The sequence below is a fragment of the Bufo bufo genome, chromosome 1, assembly GCF_905171765.1.
Source record: "Bufo bufo chromosome 1, aBufBuf1.1, whole genome shotgun sequence".
NCBI classification, from domain to species: domain Eukaryota; kingdom Metazoa; phylum Chordata; class Amphibia; order Anura; family Bufonidae; genus Bufo; species Bufo bufo.
In genome coordinates this window covers 134,375,312-134,394,836 of record NC_053389.1, presented here as the reverse complement: position 1 = coordinate 134,394,836, position 19,525 = coordinate 134,375,312, and the positions used below count along the sequence as shown (strand labels likewise).

General features: G+C 41.5%; 1 protein-coding gene across 1 annotated transcript in view; it reads left to right on the top strand.

The window, feature by feature from the left end:
* Nucleotides 1–17,400, top strand: part of TNFRSF25 (TNF receptor superfamily member 25) — a 76,034-nt gene extending 58,634 nt beyond the window's left edge. The window contains exons 6-10 of the mRNA XM_040429702.1: nucleotides 2,627–2,691; nucleotides 2,942–3,040; nucleotides 6,144–6,163; nucleotides 14,127–14,199; nucleotides 14,666–17,400. Of these exons, the coding sequence (XP_040285636.1) occupies nucleotides 2,627–2,691; nucleotides 2,942–3,040; nucleotides 6,144–6,163; nucleotides 14,127–14,199; nucleotides 14,666–14,952 (544 nt within the window). The 3' untranslated portion in view covers nucleotides 14,953–17,400. The remainder of the gene's footprint in view (nucleotides 1–2,626; nucleotides 2,692–2,941; nucleotides 3,041–6,143; nucleotides 6,164–14,126; nucleotides 14,200–14,665) is intronic.
* The last annotated feature ends 2,125 nt before the right edge of the window (nucleotides 17,401–19,525 follow it).

Sequence of the window (19,525 nt, the reverse complement as noted above, 5' to 3'; positions counted from 1 at the left end):
ATGTTATTTATACCGAAAAATGAACGCCGTAAAATTTATAATGTAAAAACGCAGTGGCAGTATTGCTGTTTTTCCCATCTCCCTCCCAGAAAGAGTTAATAAAAGTTAATCAGAAAGCTATGTGTACTCCAAAATGGCGCCATTAAAGCTACAGCTACAACTTCTCCCGCAAAAAACAAGCCCTCATAAAGCTATATAGACAGGGAAAAAAAAAAGTGATAGCTCTTGGAACGCGACAATGAAAAAAGGAAGAAAAACGCTTGGTCAGTAAGGACCAAAACAGGCTGGTCACTAAGGGGCTAAAGTCTCACTTGGGGACTTAAACATACAACAATATGATCGTTGGTACAGTACACTGCAATACTCATCTATAGGCCCCTTTCACACGGGCGAGAATTCCGCGCGGGTGCAATGCATGAGGTGAACGCATTGCACCCTCACTGAATCCGGACCCATTCACTTCAATGGGGCTGTGCACGCATCATTTGTGCGTTGGGTGAAAATCGCAGCAGGTTCTATATTCTGCGTTTTTCACGCAACGCAGGCCCCATAGAAATGAATGGGTATGTGTGAAAATCACAAGCATCCGCAAGCAAGTGCGGATGCGGTGCGATTTTCACACATGGTTGCTAGGAGATGATAGGGATGAAAGCAACCCCGGACACAATTAAAGTGTATTCCCTGTATTATTTTCCCTAATAACATGGTTACAGGGGAGAATAAATAGCATTCTTAATACGGAATGCTTAGTAAATTGTAGATTGAGGTGTTACTTACCTGTTCCAATTGATCGCGCAGCCGGCATCCTCTTCTTGCTTCTTCTTTCAGGACCTGCAAAAGGACCTTTGGTGACATAATCACGCTCATCACGTGGTGAGCGCGATGATGTCAGCGCAGGTCCTGCTGAATAAAGATAGAAGATTTCTATCTTCATTCAGCAGGACCTGCGCTGACGTCACCGTGCTCACTACGTCACCGAAGGTCCTTTTCCAGCAAGGTCCTGCAAGAAGAAGAAGAAAGAAGACGAGCCTGGCTGCACAATCAAGTGGATGAGGTGAGTTACATTTGCGTACCTACTCGCACGATTTTCCTTGATCGCAAACGCAACGCATCTGGACCTAATCCGGACACGCTCGTCTGCAAGGGGCCTTACACTGACACTAACCTAACAGACCCTCTGGCAAGGCCAGGCAGGCTTCTGTGAATGACTGGCCTGGAGGCCTTTGTAAGACCTCTGGCTGCCATGGCTAACATCAGGACCCTACGATCGTGTTGTGGGGCTAACGGGGGAAAGAGAGAACCCCCTCCCTCTGTAAATCCCATATGGACAGCAGCATGTAAGAGGTTAAACATTCTGAATCGGTTCTAGCACCGATCTTGCCTGTTGTTACAGCTGTCACTCGCTGTTGATGGTGGTGGCTCTGTTCCTGAGTTGCTGTCATGTCCATGGCATCTCAACGTATGGCATCAGGGGTGAACTGGCCATAGACAGTGAAAGGGAACTTTCCAGTGGGCTGATATCCAGGAGGCCACCTGTGCTGCAGTACTGCATTGCTGGCCCTACCCACTTCCCTTGCCCCCTACAAATGTTGGCCCCACCTACTTGTGTTGCCCGCCTTCTGTCAATTTGGACCTTTCTGTAAGATGGGGCCACTTTAAGTTCCCAGTCTCCCCTGTACAGCATGGTGCGTTAATGTAATGCTTCCAAAGCAATATGTTTACAGACTGGACTGTGAAGGGATTAAAGAGGACCTGTCACCTTAATAGATACTAGTATTCCCCATAAAATAGCACCTGTGGAGCTTCTTTTCTAGAACTTGGCATTACATTGTTCCACTATTATTCCTTCTGTAAATGAGGGAACAAATTGAGTTAAACTAGAGTTATTGTTTGAAAAAAAACAGTTTTTTAACTTGTTTGCAGTTTTTCCTAAATAAAACTAAAAAAGAAAAAAAATAATAATCTGTTACTAAAGAGCTATAGGTGTCACATAATAAACATTGCAAAACTTATTTTGTGAGCCAGAAAGTAAAAAATTGCCACCACCATGTGCACTAAATTACAAAAAAAAGTGCCTGGTCATTAAAGGGGTTGTCTGGTTTCAAGAGGAAACCAGACTATTCAGATGATCGACCTGTAATAAAGATTAGATGATTGCTTACCTGACAGATCCCACGCTGCCATTCTGGTTCCCCATAGCTATGTTTGTCCAGCTGCAGCGGTGATGGCACATCGACAACATATGACTACTGCAGCCAATCACTGGCCTCAGTGGTGCACTGACAAAGCCAGTGATTGGTTGCAGTGGTCACATGTTGTCGATGTGATGTCACCGCTGCAGGCGGGTAAAGAAAGCCCTGCTGAATCCTGTCAGGTAAGCAATCATCTATTCTTAATTACAGGTCAATCCCCTGAATTGTCTGGCTTCCTCTTGAAACTGGACAACCCCTTTAAGGCCTTTCAAGGCTGGTCATTAGGGGTTAATGGTGTATGCAGCATTGTACAGCTCCTTCAATTAAAATCCAGCTTTTATTAAATCTTCACATGAGAAAACATGTTTAGCTTATTCTCTGTTTTTGTTGTTGTCTCCATTGTACTTTGGTTACATAATTTTTTTTGTCCTCAGATCAGGTGAACAATGTGAAATGACTAAATCCAGCTGCCCGCCAGTGTGTGCACCAGTTGTATCAAGTAAGTCAAACTTATGTATCTGTAGCCACCATCACAGGGAGCTTAGGAGCTTACTGCATGCTGTTTATTCATTGAATGCAATAATCACACAGTATGCAGAGCTCCCTCTAGTGGTGGCTGTAGGCAGGCAGAATCTTTCTTCTATCTCTCTGTCTTTAAAGGAGACTTTGCGCTCGGTATAAGAATAGATTAAAAAACAATCAGTAAAGATTTGTATTATTAATAGCATATCTCATTATTATTTATTTAGTTATGCCATATGTATTGACTGGGACCTTCCTGCCACTTCTTCTATTATGCGGAGGTCTTCTTATTCACAAGCACAAGAGAAAGAAGAAACACAGCAAAGGTGAGTCTGTGATGTTATATTTTCTTAGGCCGGGTTCTCACTTGCGTTAGTGTATTCTGTTATAGGTTTCGTTATAACGGAATATAACGGAATTCGTAGACAGAATGCAAAATGGAAGCCTTTAAGAGGCATTCTGTTTTGATCCATCATAATAGAAGTCTATGGGTAAGCATAACGGATCCGTCTGGTTTCCGTTATGAAGGACGGAAAACAAAGTCCTGTTGACAGGGAAGAGGGGACAATGCTGCTGCCAGACACTTCCGGTGTGGCTCATCTCCCCAAGAACAAAAGGATCAGCAGGTAAAATCTAACCGACTGATCTTTATCTTCCTGGAAATGTGCCATCAGAGTAATAGTTAGAAGGCCCCATAGGCATTAGATGGTCAACTAGTTCTGCAAAAATTGGTGCGTTCATCGGACATTTAGATATTTCGTATTGCCAACTTTACTAAAATTATGCCTATGGGAATCAAAAGTGATGATGAGTGAAGCGGCCACCTCAAATCTGCTGCACCCCACATACAGTGGGGGGCTGGGGTGCAACAGAGGGGCCAAACAGTAAAATTTATTCTGGGGGCCTACTGTACAGCTACATGCAAATATTACTTGCTCACACAGAGACAGGCAGCAAGATGGTACAAGATGATTATAGGGGCCCCTGTATTGACTGGCCTGCCTCTGTGCCCAGAAGTCATCAACCAAAATCTCTTTTCAAGCGATGCTTTAATACATAACGTGTAGATTTACATAATTTTGTGATTAATTCCATCCGGAATGTATATCAACATAACAGGCCATATAAACAGTCCCAACGTTTCGGTCAGAAGACGAACTTTATCAAGGGATTTGGAAAGAATATAAAATGATATCTGGAGAAAGTTTGGTTTACAAAATGATAACTAAGGTAATAATAAAGATACATATAAGTTAATAAGGTAATCCATACCCGATCATAGATAAGAGTCCATGTAAACACATATATCCACAGAGACCACCTATACATCTATTGCCCTAGGATTGTTCCAGAATGATAATATGCAGTCAAGAGAGGACAGTGCATATGATCATTCTGGAACAATCCGAGGGCAATATATGTATAGGTGGTCTCTGTGGATATATGTGTTTACATAAACTCTTATCTATGATCGGCTTTGGATTACCTTATTAACTTATATGTCTTATGTTGTATCTTTATTATTACCCTAGTTATTAGTTATTATTTTGTAAACCAAACTTCCTCCAGATATCATTTTATATTCCTTCCAGATCCCTTAATAAAGGTCGTCATCTGACCGAAACGTTGGGACTGTTCATATGGCCAGTTATGTTGATATACATTCCGGGTGGAATTAATCACAAAATGATGTAAATCTACACGTTATGTATTAAAGCATCACTTGAAAAGAGATTTTGGTGTGCCATAGATTTCTCCATTGAATTAGACTGATGCCAGTCCTCTATAAACACCCACCAATAAAGGGTGTGCAGGTCTCATCCTCTTTAAAAAGAACAAAAAAGAACAAAGGTGGCCAATTGGTAAAAAGTGGAGAATAGTGTCCACCCGATGGAACCAAAAGGACACCCGTAATTGTAACTCGGTACTAGCTCCCGAGTGAAACAGGCGAAAAAACAAGGAAACGGAGCTCATGGTACCGTGTATAAAAATATGTAATTTTATTATGACATGATTAAAATGTAAAGCAATAAATAATATACCGTTAAAAAGTGAAAAGAAGCAGAAAAAAGAACGCCAACCTGGGATAGCACACGTGTCAAATGTAAAACATGATGATCAATGAAATAGATAATATATGGTACAGTGACCGGCCATTGACCAAAAATACAACATGTGTATCGGTTGAGTCAGCAATCAAAAAGATACCTACACGGCAAAAATGGACAGGGTTTGCATGCAAGTGCAACATAAATCAGATAGAAGCAAACTCCAATGATAACCAGGTTAAAAAGGCCTGAATCTAATGCCGTATAGGTGAAAAAAGAGGCCCCAATGGGGTAACGCCATCCAATGGGGTGATATAGCACACAGTCTTTTTTGGTGAGTCTCTGCCTCTTTTTTCACCTATACGGCATTAGATTTAGGCCTTTTTAACCTGGTTATCATTGGGGTTTGCTTCTATCTGATTTATGCTGCACTTGCATGCAAACCCTGTCCATTTTTGCCGTGTAGGTATCTTTTTGATTGCTGACTCAACCGATACCCATGTTGTATTTTTGGTCAATGGCCGGTCACTGTACCATATATTATCTATTTCATTGATCATCATGTTTTACATTTGACACGTGTGCTAGCCCAGGGTGGCGTTCTTTTTTCTGCTTCTTTTCACTTTTTAACGGTATATTATTTATTGCTTTACATTTTAATCATGTCATAATAAAACTATATATTTTTATACACGGTACCATGAGCTCCGTTTCCTTGTTTTTTCGCCTCATCCTCCTTAAGCAGAAGTCATCAACAACCCGATGCATCTAGAACAATAAACTATAGGCGAGATTTATCGAATTGGTGTAAAGTAGAACTGGCTTAGTGGCCCATAGCAGCCAATCAGATTCCATCTTTCATTTTCCAAAGGAGCTGTGAAAAATGAAAGGTGGAATCTGATTGGTTGCTATGGGCAACTAAGCCAGTTCTACTTTACACCAGTTTGTTACATCTCCCCCTATGTACTTGCTAAATAATCTGCCCAGTTTTTAATATGAACATAGGCTGAGTGAGATGCTGTATGCAGTGCAGTCAGTGCCATGTGCTACTTGTGCAGAGGGTGGGGAACTAGGGGCCCACCTTGTTCTGGGGCCCACTGGGGGATTCACCTGTTCCCCGGTGGGCCAATCTGAAAAAGTAGTATTGGACAGAATGAAATTCTATTGGTTCCTGTTTACCCCAGGGCTAGTGGGTGGGGGCTGCTCTGAATTATGGCAGGCTTTAGTTCATACATTTAGGATTTGCAGTCACTGACAAATACGAGTATAAATGAGTCATTTCAGATTTTGGATGCCAGTGTGTGTAGCTTTGCTATAGTCTTGCCTTATGATACAAACCGTAGTAGAATATGGAATAATATGTTCTTTTTGTGATTTTCAGGAGAACACGTCATCAAAGTGGTAAGATCACATCATCGGATAGTATGGGGCAGCGCACAAGGGGATCTTCCAAATGATGAACAGAGTTTTACAGTTACATGTAACCAAAGTATTTAGTAACCAAAGTTGTTATGTAACTTTCTAATGTACTCTAACTTAAACTCTTCTCTAAGGTCTCTGCTTTCTAACAGTGAAAGGAAACCTCGTTTAGATGACAGATGGATTTGTGGATAGATACAAGATAGATAGATAGACAGACAGACTAGATAGAAATATAAGAAATATATGAGATATGATCGGCTAGATATCAGCTTGATAGATGATAGATAGATAGATACAGTGCCACACTTGTCCATTGGTGATAACACAAGGTGGTGCCCCTTTATTTTGGGTTCTGCCACAGGGTGTATGATCAGGCAGGGTGACATTAATACTAAGTGGCATCTCCTCTTGCTGGATTACAGGCTGACACTCTGGATAGATAGATAGATAGATAGATAGATAGATAGATAGATAGATAGATAGATAGATAGATAGATAGATAGATAGATAGATAGATAGATAGATATGAGATAGATAAATATGAGATAGATAGATAGATAGATAGATATGAGATAGATAGATATGAGGTAGATAGATAGATATGAGATAGATAGATAGATAGATATGAGATAGATAGATAGATAGATAGATATGATATAGATGATAGATAGATATGATATAGATGATAGATAGATAGATAGATAGATAGATAGATAGATAGATAGATAGATATGAGATAAATATACAGTACAGACCAAAAGTTTGGACACACCTTCTCATTCAAAGAGTTTTCTTTATTTTCATGACTATGAAGGCATCAAAACTATGAATTAACACATGTGGAATTACAGGGAGTGCATAATTATTAGGCAAGTTGTATTTTTGAGGATTAATTTTATTATTGAACAACAACCATGTTCTCAATGAACCCAAAAAACTCATTAATATCAAAGCTGAATATTTTTGGAAGTAGTTTTTAGTTTGTTTTTAGTTTTAGCTATTTTAGGGGGATATCTGTGTGTGCAGGTGAGTATTACTGTGCATAATTATTAGGCAACTTAACAAAAAACAAATATATACCCATTTAAATTATTTATTTTTACCAGTGAAACCAATATAACATCTCAAAATTCACAAATATACATTTCTGACATTCAAAAACAAAACAAAAACAAATCAGTGACCAATATAGCCACCTTTCTTTGCAAGGACACTCAAAAGCCTGCCATCCATGGATTCTGTCAGTGTTTTGATCTGTTCACCATCAACATTGCGTGCAGCAGCAACCACAGCCTCCCAGACACTGTTCAGAGAGGTGTACTGTTTTCCCTCCTTGTAACTCTCACATTTGATGATGGACCACAGGTTCTCAATGGGGTTCAGATCAGGTGAACAAGGAGGCCATGTCATTAGATTTTCTTCTTTTATACCCTTTCTTGCCAGCCACGCTGTGGAGTACTTGGACGCGTGTGATGGAGCATTGTCCTGCATGAAAATCATGTTTTTCTTGAAGGATGCAGACTTCTTCCGGTACCACTGCTTGAAGAAGGTGTCTTCCAGAAACTGGCAGTAGGACTGGGAGTTGAGCTTGACTCCATTCTCAACCCGAAAAGGCCCCACAAGCTCATCTTTGATGATACCAGCCCAAACCAGTACTCCACCTCCACCTTGCTGGCGTCTGAGTCGGACTGGAGCTCTCTGCCCTTTACCAATCCAGCCACGGGCCCATCCATCTGGCCCATCAAGACTCACTCTCATTTCATCAGTCCATAAAACCTTAGAAAAATCAGTCTTGAGATATTTCTTGGCCCAGTCTTGACGTTTCAGCTTGTGTGTCTTGTTCAGTGGTGGTCGTCTTTCAGCCTTTCTTACCTTGGCCATGTCTCTGAGTATTGCACACCTTGTGCTTTTGGGCAATCCAGTGATGTTGCAGCTCTGAAATATGGCCAAACTGGTGGCAAGTGGCATCTTGGCAGCTGCACGCTTGACTTTTCTCAGTTCATGGGCAGTTATTTTGCGCCTTGGTTTTTCACACGCTTCTTGTGACCCTGTTGACTATTTTGAATGAAACGCTTGATTGTTCGATGATCACGCTTCAGAAGCTTTGCAATTTTAAGAGTGCTGCATCCCTCTGCAAGATATCTCACTATTTTTGACTTTTCTGAGCCTGTCAAGTCCTTCTTTTGACCCATTTTGCCAAAGGAAAGGAAGTTGCCTAATAATTATGCACACCTAATATAGGGTGTTGATGTCATTAGACCACACCCCTTCTCATTACAGAGATGCACATCACCTAATATGCTTAATTGGTAGTAGGCTTTCGAGCCTATACAGCTTGGAGTAAGACAACATGCATAAAGAGGATGATGTGGTCAAAATACTCATTTGCCTAATAATTCTGCACGCAGTGTATATACATAACAAACAAGTGTGAAACAACTGAAAATATGTCATATTCTAGGTTCTTCAAAGTACCCACCTTTTGCTTTGATTACTGCTTTGCACACTCTTGGCATCCTCTTGATGAGCTTCAAGAGGTAGTCCCCTGAAATGGTCTTCCAACAGTCTTGAAGGAGTTCCCAGAGATGCTTAGCACTTGTTGGCCCTTTTGCCTTCACTCTGCGGTCCAGCTCACCCCAAACCATCTCGATTGGGTTCAGGTCCGGTGACTGTGGAGGCCAGGTCATCTGGCGCAGCACCCCATCACTCTCCTTCATGGTCAAATAGCCCTTACTTTCAAAGTTTTCCCAATTTCTCGGCTGACTGACTGACCTTCATTTCTTAAAGTAATGATGGCCACTAGTTTTTCTTTACTTAGCTGCTTTTTTCTTGCCATAATACAAATTCTAACAGTCTATTCAGTAGGACTATCAACTGTGTATCCACCTGACTTCTCCTCAACGCAACGGATGGTCCCAACCCCATTTATAAGGCAAGAAATCCCACTTATTAAATCTGACAGGGCACACCTGTGAAGTGAAAACCATTTCAGGGGTCTGCCTCTTGAAGCTCATCAAGAGAATGCCAAGAGTGTGCAAAACAGTAATCAAAGCACAAGGTGGCTACTTTGAAGAACCTAGAATATGACATATTTTCAGTTGTTTCACACTTGTTTGTTATGTATATAATTCCACATGTGTTAATTCATAGTTTTGATGCCTTCAGTGTGAATCTACAATTTTCATAGTCATGAAAATAAAGAAAACTCTTTGAATGAGAAGGTGTATTCCAAACTTTTGGTCTGTATATATATATATATATATATATATATATATATATGAGATAGATAGATAGATAGATAGATAGATAGATGAAAAAGGAAATTCCACGGCACTTCCCAAAAATAGATACGTGTTTATTTTACCAGATGCAACGTTTCGGTTCCACCACAGCCGCTGGCACCCCTTTTTCTACTTTGTTCTACTATTGTTTTCAGTGCTACCCAGCCACTTTGACTTAGATATATACTGTAGATAGATATTAATAGAAATGAGATAGATATGAGAAGGATAGATAGAAAAATATGAAAAATGATTGTGTTCTTGCAAGACACAACCTCCACATATGATTAGCAGCATAAGGCTCACTGTCCTAATTTTCTTAAAGGATAACTGTCACACTTAGACCCTAATTTCAATTTTCATATATGTAGTTACTAATAACATGATATTCCAGAATCAGTTACTATTAGACTGACTTACCCCATATTTAATAAGATTCAGCCCTTAGCAACCAGTCTGCATAAAACTGCAATTTCACTATTCAGTTAAGATGGCCGCCACTGCCCTCCCCCTGAGGCTAATCCCGCCTGCCCTCACAAGCCAGTAACAATAGCCCCCCAAAAGTGTCAGTAACCAAAGCCCTCCCCCTAAAGGGTTAATCTCCTGCAGCACAAAGGGGTCCTCTTACCACATGTTGCTTTCATTTATACACTGAGCAGACGGCAGATCTCCCTTCCCTGGTCTGCGCTGCTCCAACTCTGCATTCTCCAGCTCTGCTGAGTGAGGGAGCGTCTGCCAAGCGCAGGCACAGGGAGAAGTGCACACAGCCCAGGCACTGTTATCAGCTGCTGGGGAGGACCTGGCTTTAATCATTTACTTACAGTCCTTGGCTGTCTGTAATCTGGCCTTGCAGGCTACATGCTTCTGCGTCCTCCGTCCTTCAACACAGAGGACAGACCTGCATAGCAACCTGATTTTAAGCAGAGGTAAAAGTAGGCAGTAGAGGAAACTAAACTGAGGAATTAAGGGGTTATTGAATACACAGTAAAAAGTTGAAATAGGGCCACCAAGGTGATATTAATCACCACAATCCAATACTCCAAAAAAAAAAAAAAATGACAGTTATACTTTAACTCCAGAAACACAGACAGCTCTTAAAGGGGTTGCATAAGGAAAGTGTAAATGCCAGTCAGAAGCCAAGGAAAATAATTCCTGTTCTCCACCAACATAGAAGAAGGACAGGCATTGTACACATGCCCTAATCTAAAAGGGACCTTATGACAATGGCCGCTGCCTCCTCCTACTGCCTAGGGCTAGATACGAAATGTTTTGTATTAGAGTCTTATACAGAAGATTTTGTTCTCGTTAGCATACAGAAGACTTGTTTTCATCCTTGTTTCTTCCAGTCGTCTAGCAACAGAGGACACGATGAAACATTCAGAGCCGTATGCATTAAATATGTGCCCCATCAATACTTGATGAAGTTTGCTTTGTCTGTGAGTCAGACAGAAACATCAGGCTCCTTATGCAAAGTTTACTGTCTGTGTGGAGATGACAATGGTACAAACAGTTGTGTCCAACACCAGTTACCAAAACACCGTGGACTAGTGGCGTAGCGTGGGTTGCCAGCACCCGGGGCAAGCCAAGTATTGCGCCCCCCAACCTGTGGCCACGCCCCTTTTTTTTTATAGATAATGTAGTAGATATTACCTGCAGTCCTATGTAACACCACAGATAACACGGTGATAACTCTCTGTGTACAGATAATGTAGTAGATGGGTGTGAGGACCCAGATTTCAGAACACGCACAGTGTGACCTGAAATCTGGGGCCAGGCTGCTACAGTGTGGGCCAAATTCTATATCCCTATATCCCCCTCCCATCACTACAGAACATACAGGGTGATACAGCGCACATACCTCTTACATCCGGTGACGTCTCGTTGTTTTAGAGGTTCCTTCCCTCTTTCCTCATCTTCTCCTTTCGGACCTTCAGACCAGACCACCATTTTTCAGCCATTTCTCGTCTCTGTAGTTTGACAAAAAACAAATTAGTTTACTACTTTTCCATCATCCTCCCATCTTCTGTAGAAATCATCCTACCACCCCCAATACTGTGCCGCTGTGCTCCCAAATACTATACTGCAGAAACAGATAAACCTCCTGATAATAGTAGTACCATGCAGATAGTGCCCTTTAATAATTATTGGCACACAGTGCCCTAAAATAACTGCGCCCAGCAAATAGTGCCCCTGACACAAATAGTGTAAACATAACATCCCCCAAAAATACTTGTGGTAAGCGGATACTGTGCCAAGGTGCCCCCACAGTAATAGTGCTCCCCAAAGTCCCACCAATAGGAATAATTCTCTGCTAGAGCACACATGGTAGTAATAGTGCTCCTACAGTGCCCCCACTGTGCCCCAGAAGTAATAATGCTCCCATAGTGCCCATACTAGTAATCATGTTCCCCATAGACCCCCAGTAGTAATAAAGCCCACCATAATGCCACCCAGTAGTAATAATTCTCCTTATAATGTGACAGTACTAAAAATACCCCCTTCTAATGCCCACAGTTGAGCTTATGTCCCCATAGTGCCCCCATAATGTGCCAGTATAAAATACCCCTATATAGTGCCCCCGTAGATGACCCCATAGTACTCTTCTCTCCCCTTCTCCATAGTACCCACCATAATGTGCCCCAGTATAAAATGCCCCTATACAGAGCACCACATATAAAATACTCCTTCTTTGTGGCATCAGGAGATGCCCCCAATAATGTGCCAGTAAAAAGTGCCCCCAATATTGTGCCAGTAAGTGCCCCCAATATTGTGCCAGTAAGTGCCCCCACAGTGCCCCCCAATAATGTGCCAGTAAGATGTGCCCCCATAGATGCCCCCCAATAATATGCCAGTAAGATGTGCCCCCATAGATGCCCCCCAATCATGTGCCAGTAAGTGCCCCCCAATCATGTGCCAGTCAGAAGTGCCCCCATAGATGGCCCCCCATTCATGTGCCAGTAACAAGTGCCCCCCATAGATGGCCCCCCAATCATGTGCCAGTAGCAGTATTGTACCATATAAAAAAAAATAAACACTTATACTTACCTCCATGGCAGCGATGCGATGCAGGCCTCTTCGGGCCTGTCTGCCATGCTGTACGACTCAGGAGGCGCGATGACGTTATCGCGCCGCCTGCACCGGCCTCTGATAGGCTGCAGGCACTAGGCCTGCAGCGTATCAGAGGAACGGGGAAGGGAGATGCTTCTCCCTCCCCTGCTGCAACACAGCCATCTGTATCGCTGTCCTGATGACGGCGATACAGATGAATATGGAGATGACCACAATGGAAGTGCTCATCTCCCTGTGTGACTGTCCACCGCCGCTCCCCACTTGTGAGCAGGGCTGCGCCGCCTGGGGCGATCGCCTCACTTTGCATAATTGGCAGTGCTAAAGGGACGCTCCACCTTTGGTTAACATTAGCTATAGTTTCAGCATGTGTACAATGTATCTTTTCCATAAATATTTGTTAGAATGTTTGCTTATTTTTGAGTTAAACAACAACACAGAAAGAGTATATATGGTTCCTTGAATAAAAATATATTTATTGAAATTAGTTTAAAAAGTGTACATGACACTAATACAAACAGTTCCTACAGTGAGAATATCCAAAATTGTCCTCATCTATAACACCCCATTACTAAGAAATGGAAACTATGACAATCATGTGTTGATATCATAAAGACATGCTGTGTGCCTGACTATGTGGAACAGTGGGATAAAAATCTCAACTATGTTCGACCGCACTGATGTCTATCAATATATCTGATTGGAATAAAGTGACTGATGCATGTGGATGAACCTCATCTGAAGTTCGTCATTACCTGTGTAGGTGGGCGTTATAGATGGGGGTGCCGCTCCTCGACGCGCGTTTCGTCGTCTGTGACTTCCTCAGGAGGAGTCTTAGTGTTTTATTCCATAAATCCTTACAATGATTGGATGCGTTTCGGCCAAGGAAGGCTAGATGGGCCGAAACGCGTCCAATCATTGTAAGGATTTATGGAATAAAACACTAAGCATATGAATTGAAGAAGCCACGGTCCTCTGAGATTTCTTTGTCATTGGTTTGGAGTTCGCTCTTTTCTCATGCGGGCGCAACGTTTAGTCGAGTGCTGATCTTCCCTATTTGCTTCACCCTAAACACCATCATTAAGGTTAGTTATTATTATTTTTATATTACATTACTAATCTTTTTTACCACAGTGCATATACTGCTGCTACATCCCGTGGCTGCTTCAAACCCACATGACTGTAGCATGTCACGTGACCCTTGTGGCATCAAAAGGTCCTTACGCCGCTTGGAGTTCAGACCCAACCCTTCTCTAATAGGTGTGTTTCTGCAAAGTCTGCCACTGACAGCACTGATTGGACAATGTCAGGCTAGGCTGGTAACACCAAGTTGTAAAATTCGTTCATAAAATTCTAATAGGAATAATTGAGGAACTTACAATAGAGTGATAAGAATAGATGTTCCAGAATCGAAAATAACTTAAGTTGTAATACGCTGTCCCTACCACAAGGGGGAACTCTAAGCAATAACCTTGGTCCAAGAGCCAAACTGACCCTAAAAGAACAATTATTATTAAAGAGTTGAACAATGTTTATGAAACGTCACCTGTAGGTTTAGAAAACTCACCATTTTCAATGTTTTTTTTCTACTTTAGTATGGAGGAGGAGACGTGCCTGGCTTAGCAGACATAAATAAAGACACAGGAATTGTTACTCCAGATACTACAGGTAAAATCTAGAAGATGCCTAGGTCCTTTACAGTAAAAGGGGCAGCGGCAAAGGTTTTAGGTATACCTCACATGCTGGCTTTAACGGTGGTCCATGAGCTGTATGTGGTATGAATGGAGCGGTGCTGCAATAGCACGCACAACCTGTGGATAGATGTGGCGTTGTTTTTTGAAAAAAAAAGCAGCCATGTTCTACTAGTCTTGGACGATCCCCTTTAAAAATATTTTGTTTTCATAAATTAGAAGTCCCTACGACTATTAAATTACTAAATGCACCCTTTTACTAACAAAACCACCAGCTCTGTACCTCATGAAATATTGAGTCTGATATCTCTCTGTATTGTCGGCTTTCCTTGTTGCCACAATAGAATCTAATTCAATGACGATATGAAATATTCAGCAGGATAAATAGCGACTGCACCAATGCAGGTAAACACTGACATAGTAATACGTTGAATCCTCAACAGGTCATGTTTTTTCAATTCTTCAAAAAAGCAGCACCTTGTATGATATCATCGACTGTGTTCCGGTCAGAAGATGGAAGGAGTTTATGAGGACCCTGGAACTTCCCGACAAAGTGATTGAGATAGTGGAAGTGGAGATCTCCAACTTTCGAGACCAGCAGTATGAGATGCTCAGGAGATGGTGCCAATTAAAAATGGCTTCTGTAGATGCCGTGTATGAGACCTTGGAGAGGATGAACCTATCAGGATGCGCAGAAGAACTTAAAGCAAAGATAGAACATTACTTATAGTTCTAAAGAAGGGAAACTGTGGAACCAAGCACTACAGGAACGTTGGCAACATCTTAGGCAGCAAAGAGGTTAGAAACTTGAATAAGGAATGTATTCAGTTGACCAATTTTTGAAAAGGCAATTTTTTTTTTTTACAAAACCACTATACAAAGCAACACATTTCAATAAATTCTTTTGGTGCTAAGCCTACAGCTGGCACCCCAATGGTCAATGGGCCATTTACCAGATTGTATTCCAATGTTCTAGAACCCAGTAGGAGATAGTTCCTAAAGTAATACATTGTGTCTAACCCTAAGGAAATCCAAAAAGAGACTTTGAGGCTCCATTAGATGCCGACCTACAAAAGCACAACTCTGCTATAAATGCCATGGTCCTGAACAGTAGACAATTTTGATGTTTTTGCATTTCTTCACAGAAATGTTTAATATAGGAACCAAAACTGAACTGAGCTGTCAGCCAAAGGAACAGCCAACGGCTATGGCACATGTATGGGCACCTTAACCAGTTAAATAGGTTGCCTAGCATTTTGAGAAAATGAGCAGAAAATGGTATAATATAAAATATTAACAATTACTCACAAATTAACTCAACCACCACTCTAGCACCACTGCTCTGGAGGTCCCCATCAGTCACATGACTGCTGCAGTTAATCACTGGTCTCAGTGGTGACTCTTGCATTTAGAGCAAGTGACTGCTCAGGCCAGTGATTGGTTGCAGGGGTCGCATGGATGATGTACATGATGTCATAGCTACAGGATCTGCAGTGACCACTGGTGCTGGAGCAGCAGGGTACTTAAAGGGGTTCGCCACACCTTTACAAATGATAGCCTATTCTTAGGATAAGCAATCAATATCTGATCGGTGGTGGTTGAACACCCTGCACCCCAGCTGATCAGGAGCTCTGGCACTAGAAGTCAGTGGTGGAACTACACAGCTCCGTCTGTCGTACAGTGGATGGAGCTGGTCACTTCAGTCCTGCTATTATGTACTTCAACAGGAGCAGTGCAGTAACCAGTTGTGTCCACCGCTCAACAGACGGAGCTGTGTAGTTCCATCTCCGATTTCCATCTCCGGAGCTACGCCAGAACAGCTGGGGTTGGTGGGTATCATAAATTCCAAATCAACCATACAATGGTCATCTCTAGAGCAACCATCCCATAAAGAAACTGTGGACATAGATATAGACAACCAATGGATCTTCAATGGTGTAAAAATTAAATCGAAACCCTGTCTTGGGTTAAAAGAGTATCTTTCATAAAGTCGAAACTAGAAGTCAAAATCTTTTTTATTTATGTGTATTTGTTTTCAATGTCCTGTTCATAGTAGAGATAGAGCAGAGGGAACTTTCTAATGGCAACCAATCGGCTGTTTTTTTAAAACAAAAAGTTGGATGTAAGCTGACATCTGATTGGTTGGGCAACTTTTTTGCTCTAGGTTTTACATATAATCAATGTCTATTCGAAGATCCAAAAATATTTGTTTCTTCTTGGTTGGTTTAAAAAAATAACAACTTTAGACTTCATCATAGATGGATGGATTTTTCCCCAATTCAGGCCCTCATCAACGCGGCATATGAGAAAAAATGTTGATGTGATGAGAATGATTGTCCATATGGAAAATTGTTTTTGCTGCAAATATAGGGTGCGCATTGCTGAACATGAACTATATTAGCACTTATCAGTAAAGGGGCGAGGAAAATTTGAAGGTGGGTCCTACAGTTATCCCAAATAATTACTGTAGTTTTATTAATGCAGTATCAGGAATGGATCATTAATGCTGTCCTAAAGGGGTTGTACAGTATTAGAATAAGGCTACTTTCACACTAACGTTGTAAGATCCTGGGTTCCTCTGCATCCGGCATTGTGGTCCTTCACCATTTTACTGTGCACAGCGGTTTTCGTCCGACCAATTCTCAGCATATTTGCCAGGTTGCGGCTGAATCTCCGCCAGTCCTCTATATAGTCTAATAGGGCAAAGCAGTGGCGGATTTAGAGAGACCCGGCAGGCTGTTCCCTGTTGGAAGAGCCTGCCGGATCTCTCAACGCTAGTGTGAATCCTTAAAGGGTGTGCCATTTTCTTCAGAAACAGCGCCTCCCAAGGCCTTTTTGGGTATTGTGGATTTGCCTCGTTTATTTGAATATTGATGAGCTGCAATACCAGACTAGGCCATGGACAAGTGTTGGTACCATTTTTGAAAAAAAAAATCTAACCCTATGACTTTAAATATATAATTTGTAGGATTTTGGGAATATTGTAAACTTGTTAACACTAGCATTGTGAGTCTGATGGGCTAAGAGGGAACATTTTTTAGTGAAGGCTGCCACTTTGAAGACTAAATCAGCAAAGAGGCAATCTGTGAAGTCTCAGATAATTTATCAACATATTTATTACTATCAATACATATCCCAGCAAAATATAAAGGAACTCATATTAAAGGGGTTGACAACAAACACTTGAGCAGGGGAGGGCACCTCTATGGGTGCCTACACATGCTGCGGATTTTGATGCAGACTTAAAATCAGTTCCAATCATCTGAATGTGCAATGCAGAAATCCAAGAGTTTGCCGCCACATTCAAATGAATGGAACTGATTTTTAGTTTTAGAAACGTCTGCAATGAATTCTGCAGTATGAAGGCACCCTAATAAGATATATAGAGAGGGGTTAGAGTGTTGCCGCTTGGACAACCCCTTTAATATTGCTGAACCACTTCCTAATGTATGCAAGGTGCTAATGATTAATACACAGATTTTTAGACTACAAAAATGGTTGCCTCCCTCGCATGGTCTATGGCTGAAGGGGAAAAAATGCTTTTATAGGTTACTTCTAGGCATGAGTGAATCGACTTCGGATGAAACAGCCGAAGTCGATTTGTATAAAACGTTGTACTAATACTGTACGCAATACTGTACTGTATACTGTACTGTGCTCCGATGAGCAATAACTTCATAAATTAATTTGTACTGTAAAAAAACATTTCCTGAACTTGGGTTCAGTTCCAAGTGGTTCCCTGGAACCGAACCTGAGTTTGGGAATTTTTTTTTTACAGTACAAATTTATTTATGAAGGTTTTGCGCGACAGAGCTCCTGCTCCGTACAGTATTAGAAGAAAGTTTTATGCGAATCGACTTCGGATGTTTTATCCGAAGTCGATTCGCTCATCCCTAGTTACTTCTTTAGAAATATTGCTTTCCGTGTGATATCCACAATTTGTTTCCTAAAAGCTTGCAGTTATGTTATTATATTGTTATATATGTATTATATTGTTGTGTTATGTGATGACATCATGTAAGTTACAGTCACCAATATATACAATGTCAGATGGGATTTAATGGATGATTTTGAAGAGCTACACAGTAAAATATTGTCTTATAATACACAAATCTAAAATAAAGCACATTTGTAATTCAAGTTTATGCCATTAGCATATGACAAACCCAGCTCTCTTCTGCAAAGGCTGTGTTGCGTGGTGACATCATATCATACACAATGGCCCTTAAAAGAGAGCCAAGAATTAAGTTCCAACAAGCAACTGAAGCCTTGAGACGATTATACACGTAATTTTTGCGATGTCCCACAGAAGAGAACAAAATACGATGGGTGACAGCGGAACACAATTTCGATCATTACTCAGAGAAATTGGAAAGGATTTACGCAGATGGCAGATCAGCAGAGTTCTTTAAGTATGGTAATAAAACAAGCAAATTATTAGACAGGTTAGCGAATGGACAAAGACCCCACGGTAATATCCTAGAGGATCCTAGACAAACCTTGCTAGTCTTTAAGCAATATTTTGAGGGTCTTAACACTCAAGGGCAATATGATGCAAATTATGGGATATGATTTTCTGGACCAGCTAGACCTTCGGAGAGTATGAGAAGAAGATTTAGCTAATTTAAATGCCCCAATCACTGATAAAGAGGTGAGCTCGGTCATTAAATCCTTTAATAATGGAAGGGCCCCAGGGCCTGATGGATATCCAGCTGAATTCTACAAAGGATTGGGTAGGGACATCATACCCACCTTAGTGTCACTCTTTAATTCTTTACTACAGGGTAAAGCTGTCATGCAGTGAGGAAATGAGGCCTATATTAAGATTTTGCCTAAGCCCAATAAAGACCCCACACACCCGAGTTCTTACAGGCCAATTTCTTTGAATAATCAAGATCTAAAGATCCTGTCTAAAATTAAGGCCAACCGCGTGGCAAACATTTTACCTAAATTCGTAGGACAACATCAGGTAGGGTTTGTAAAAGATCAGCGGTCACCAATATACGAACGGTCTTAGCAGTGCAGGAGTAGGTGGCCATGGGGGGTTACGTCAGAGGTGGGGGCCCAGCTTTGTTAGGCTTGGACGCGGAAAAGGCCTTCAATAACGTTAATTTGAGTCGCTGGGGATGGTTCTGGACCGGATGAGTATTCAGGGATGCTTCCAGACTTTGCTTCAAGCAATATATGCAAACCCACAAGCCAGGATTGGCCTCCCTGGGTTCCTGTCCACTCCGTCTCCAGATAAGGACTAGGCAGGGGTGTCCATTGTCACCTCTCCTGTGCGATATAGCACTTGAGCTGTT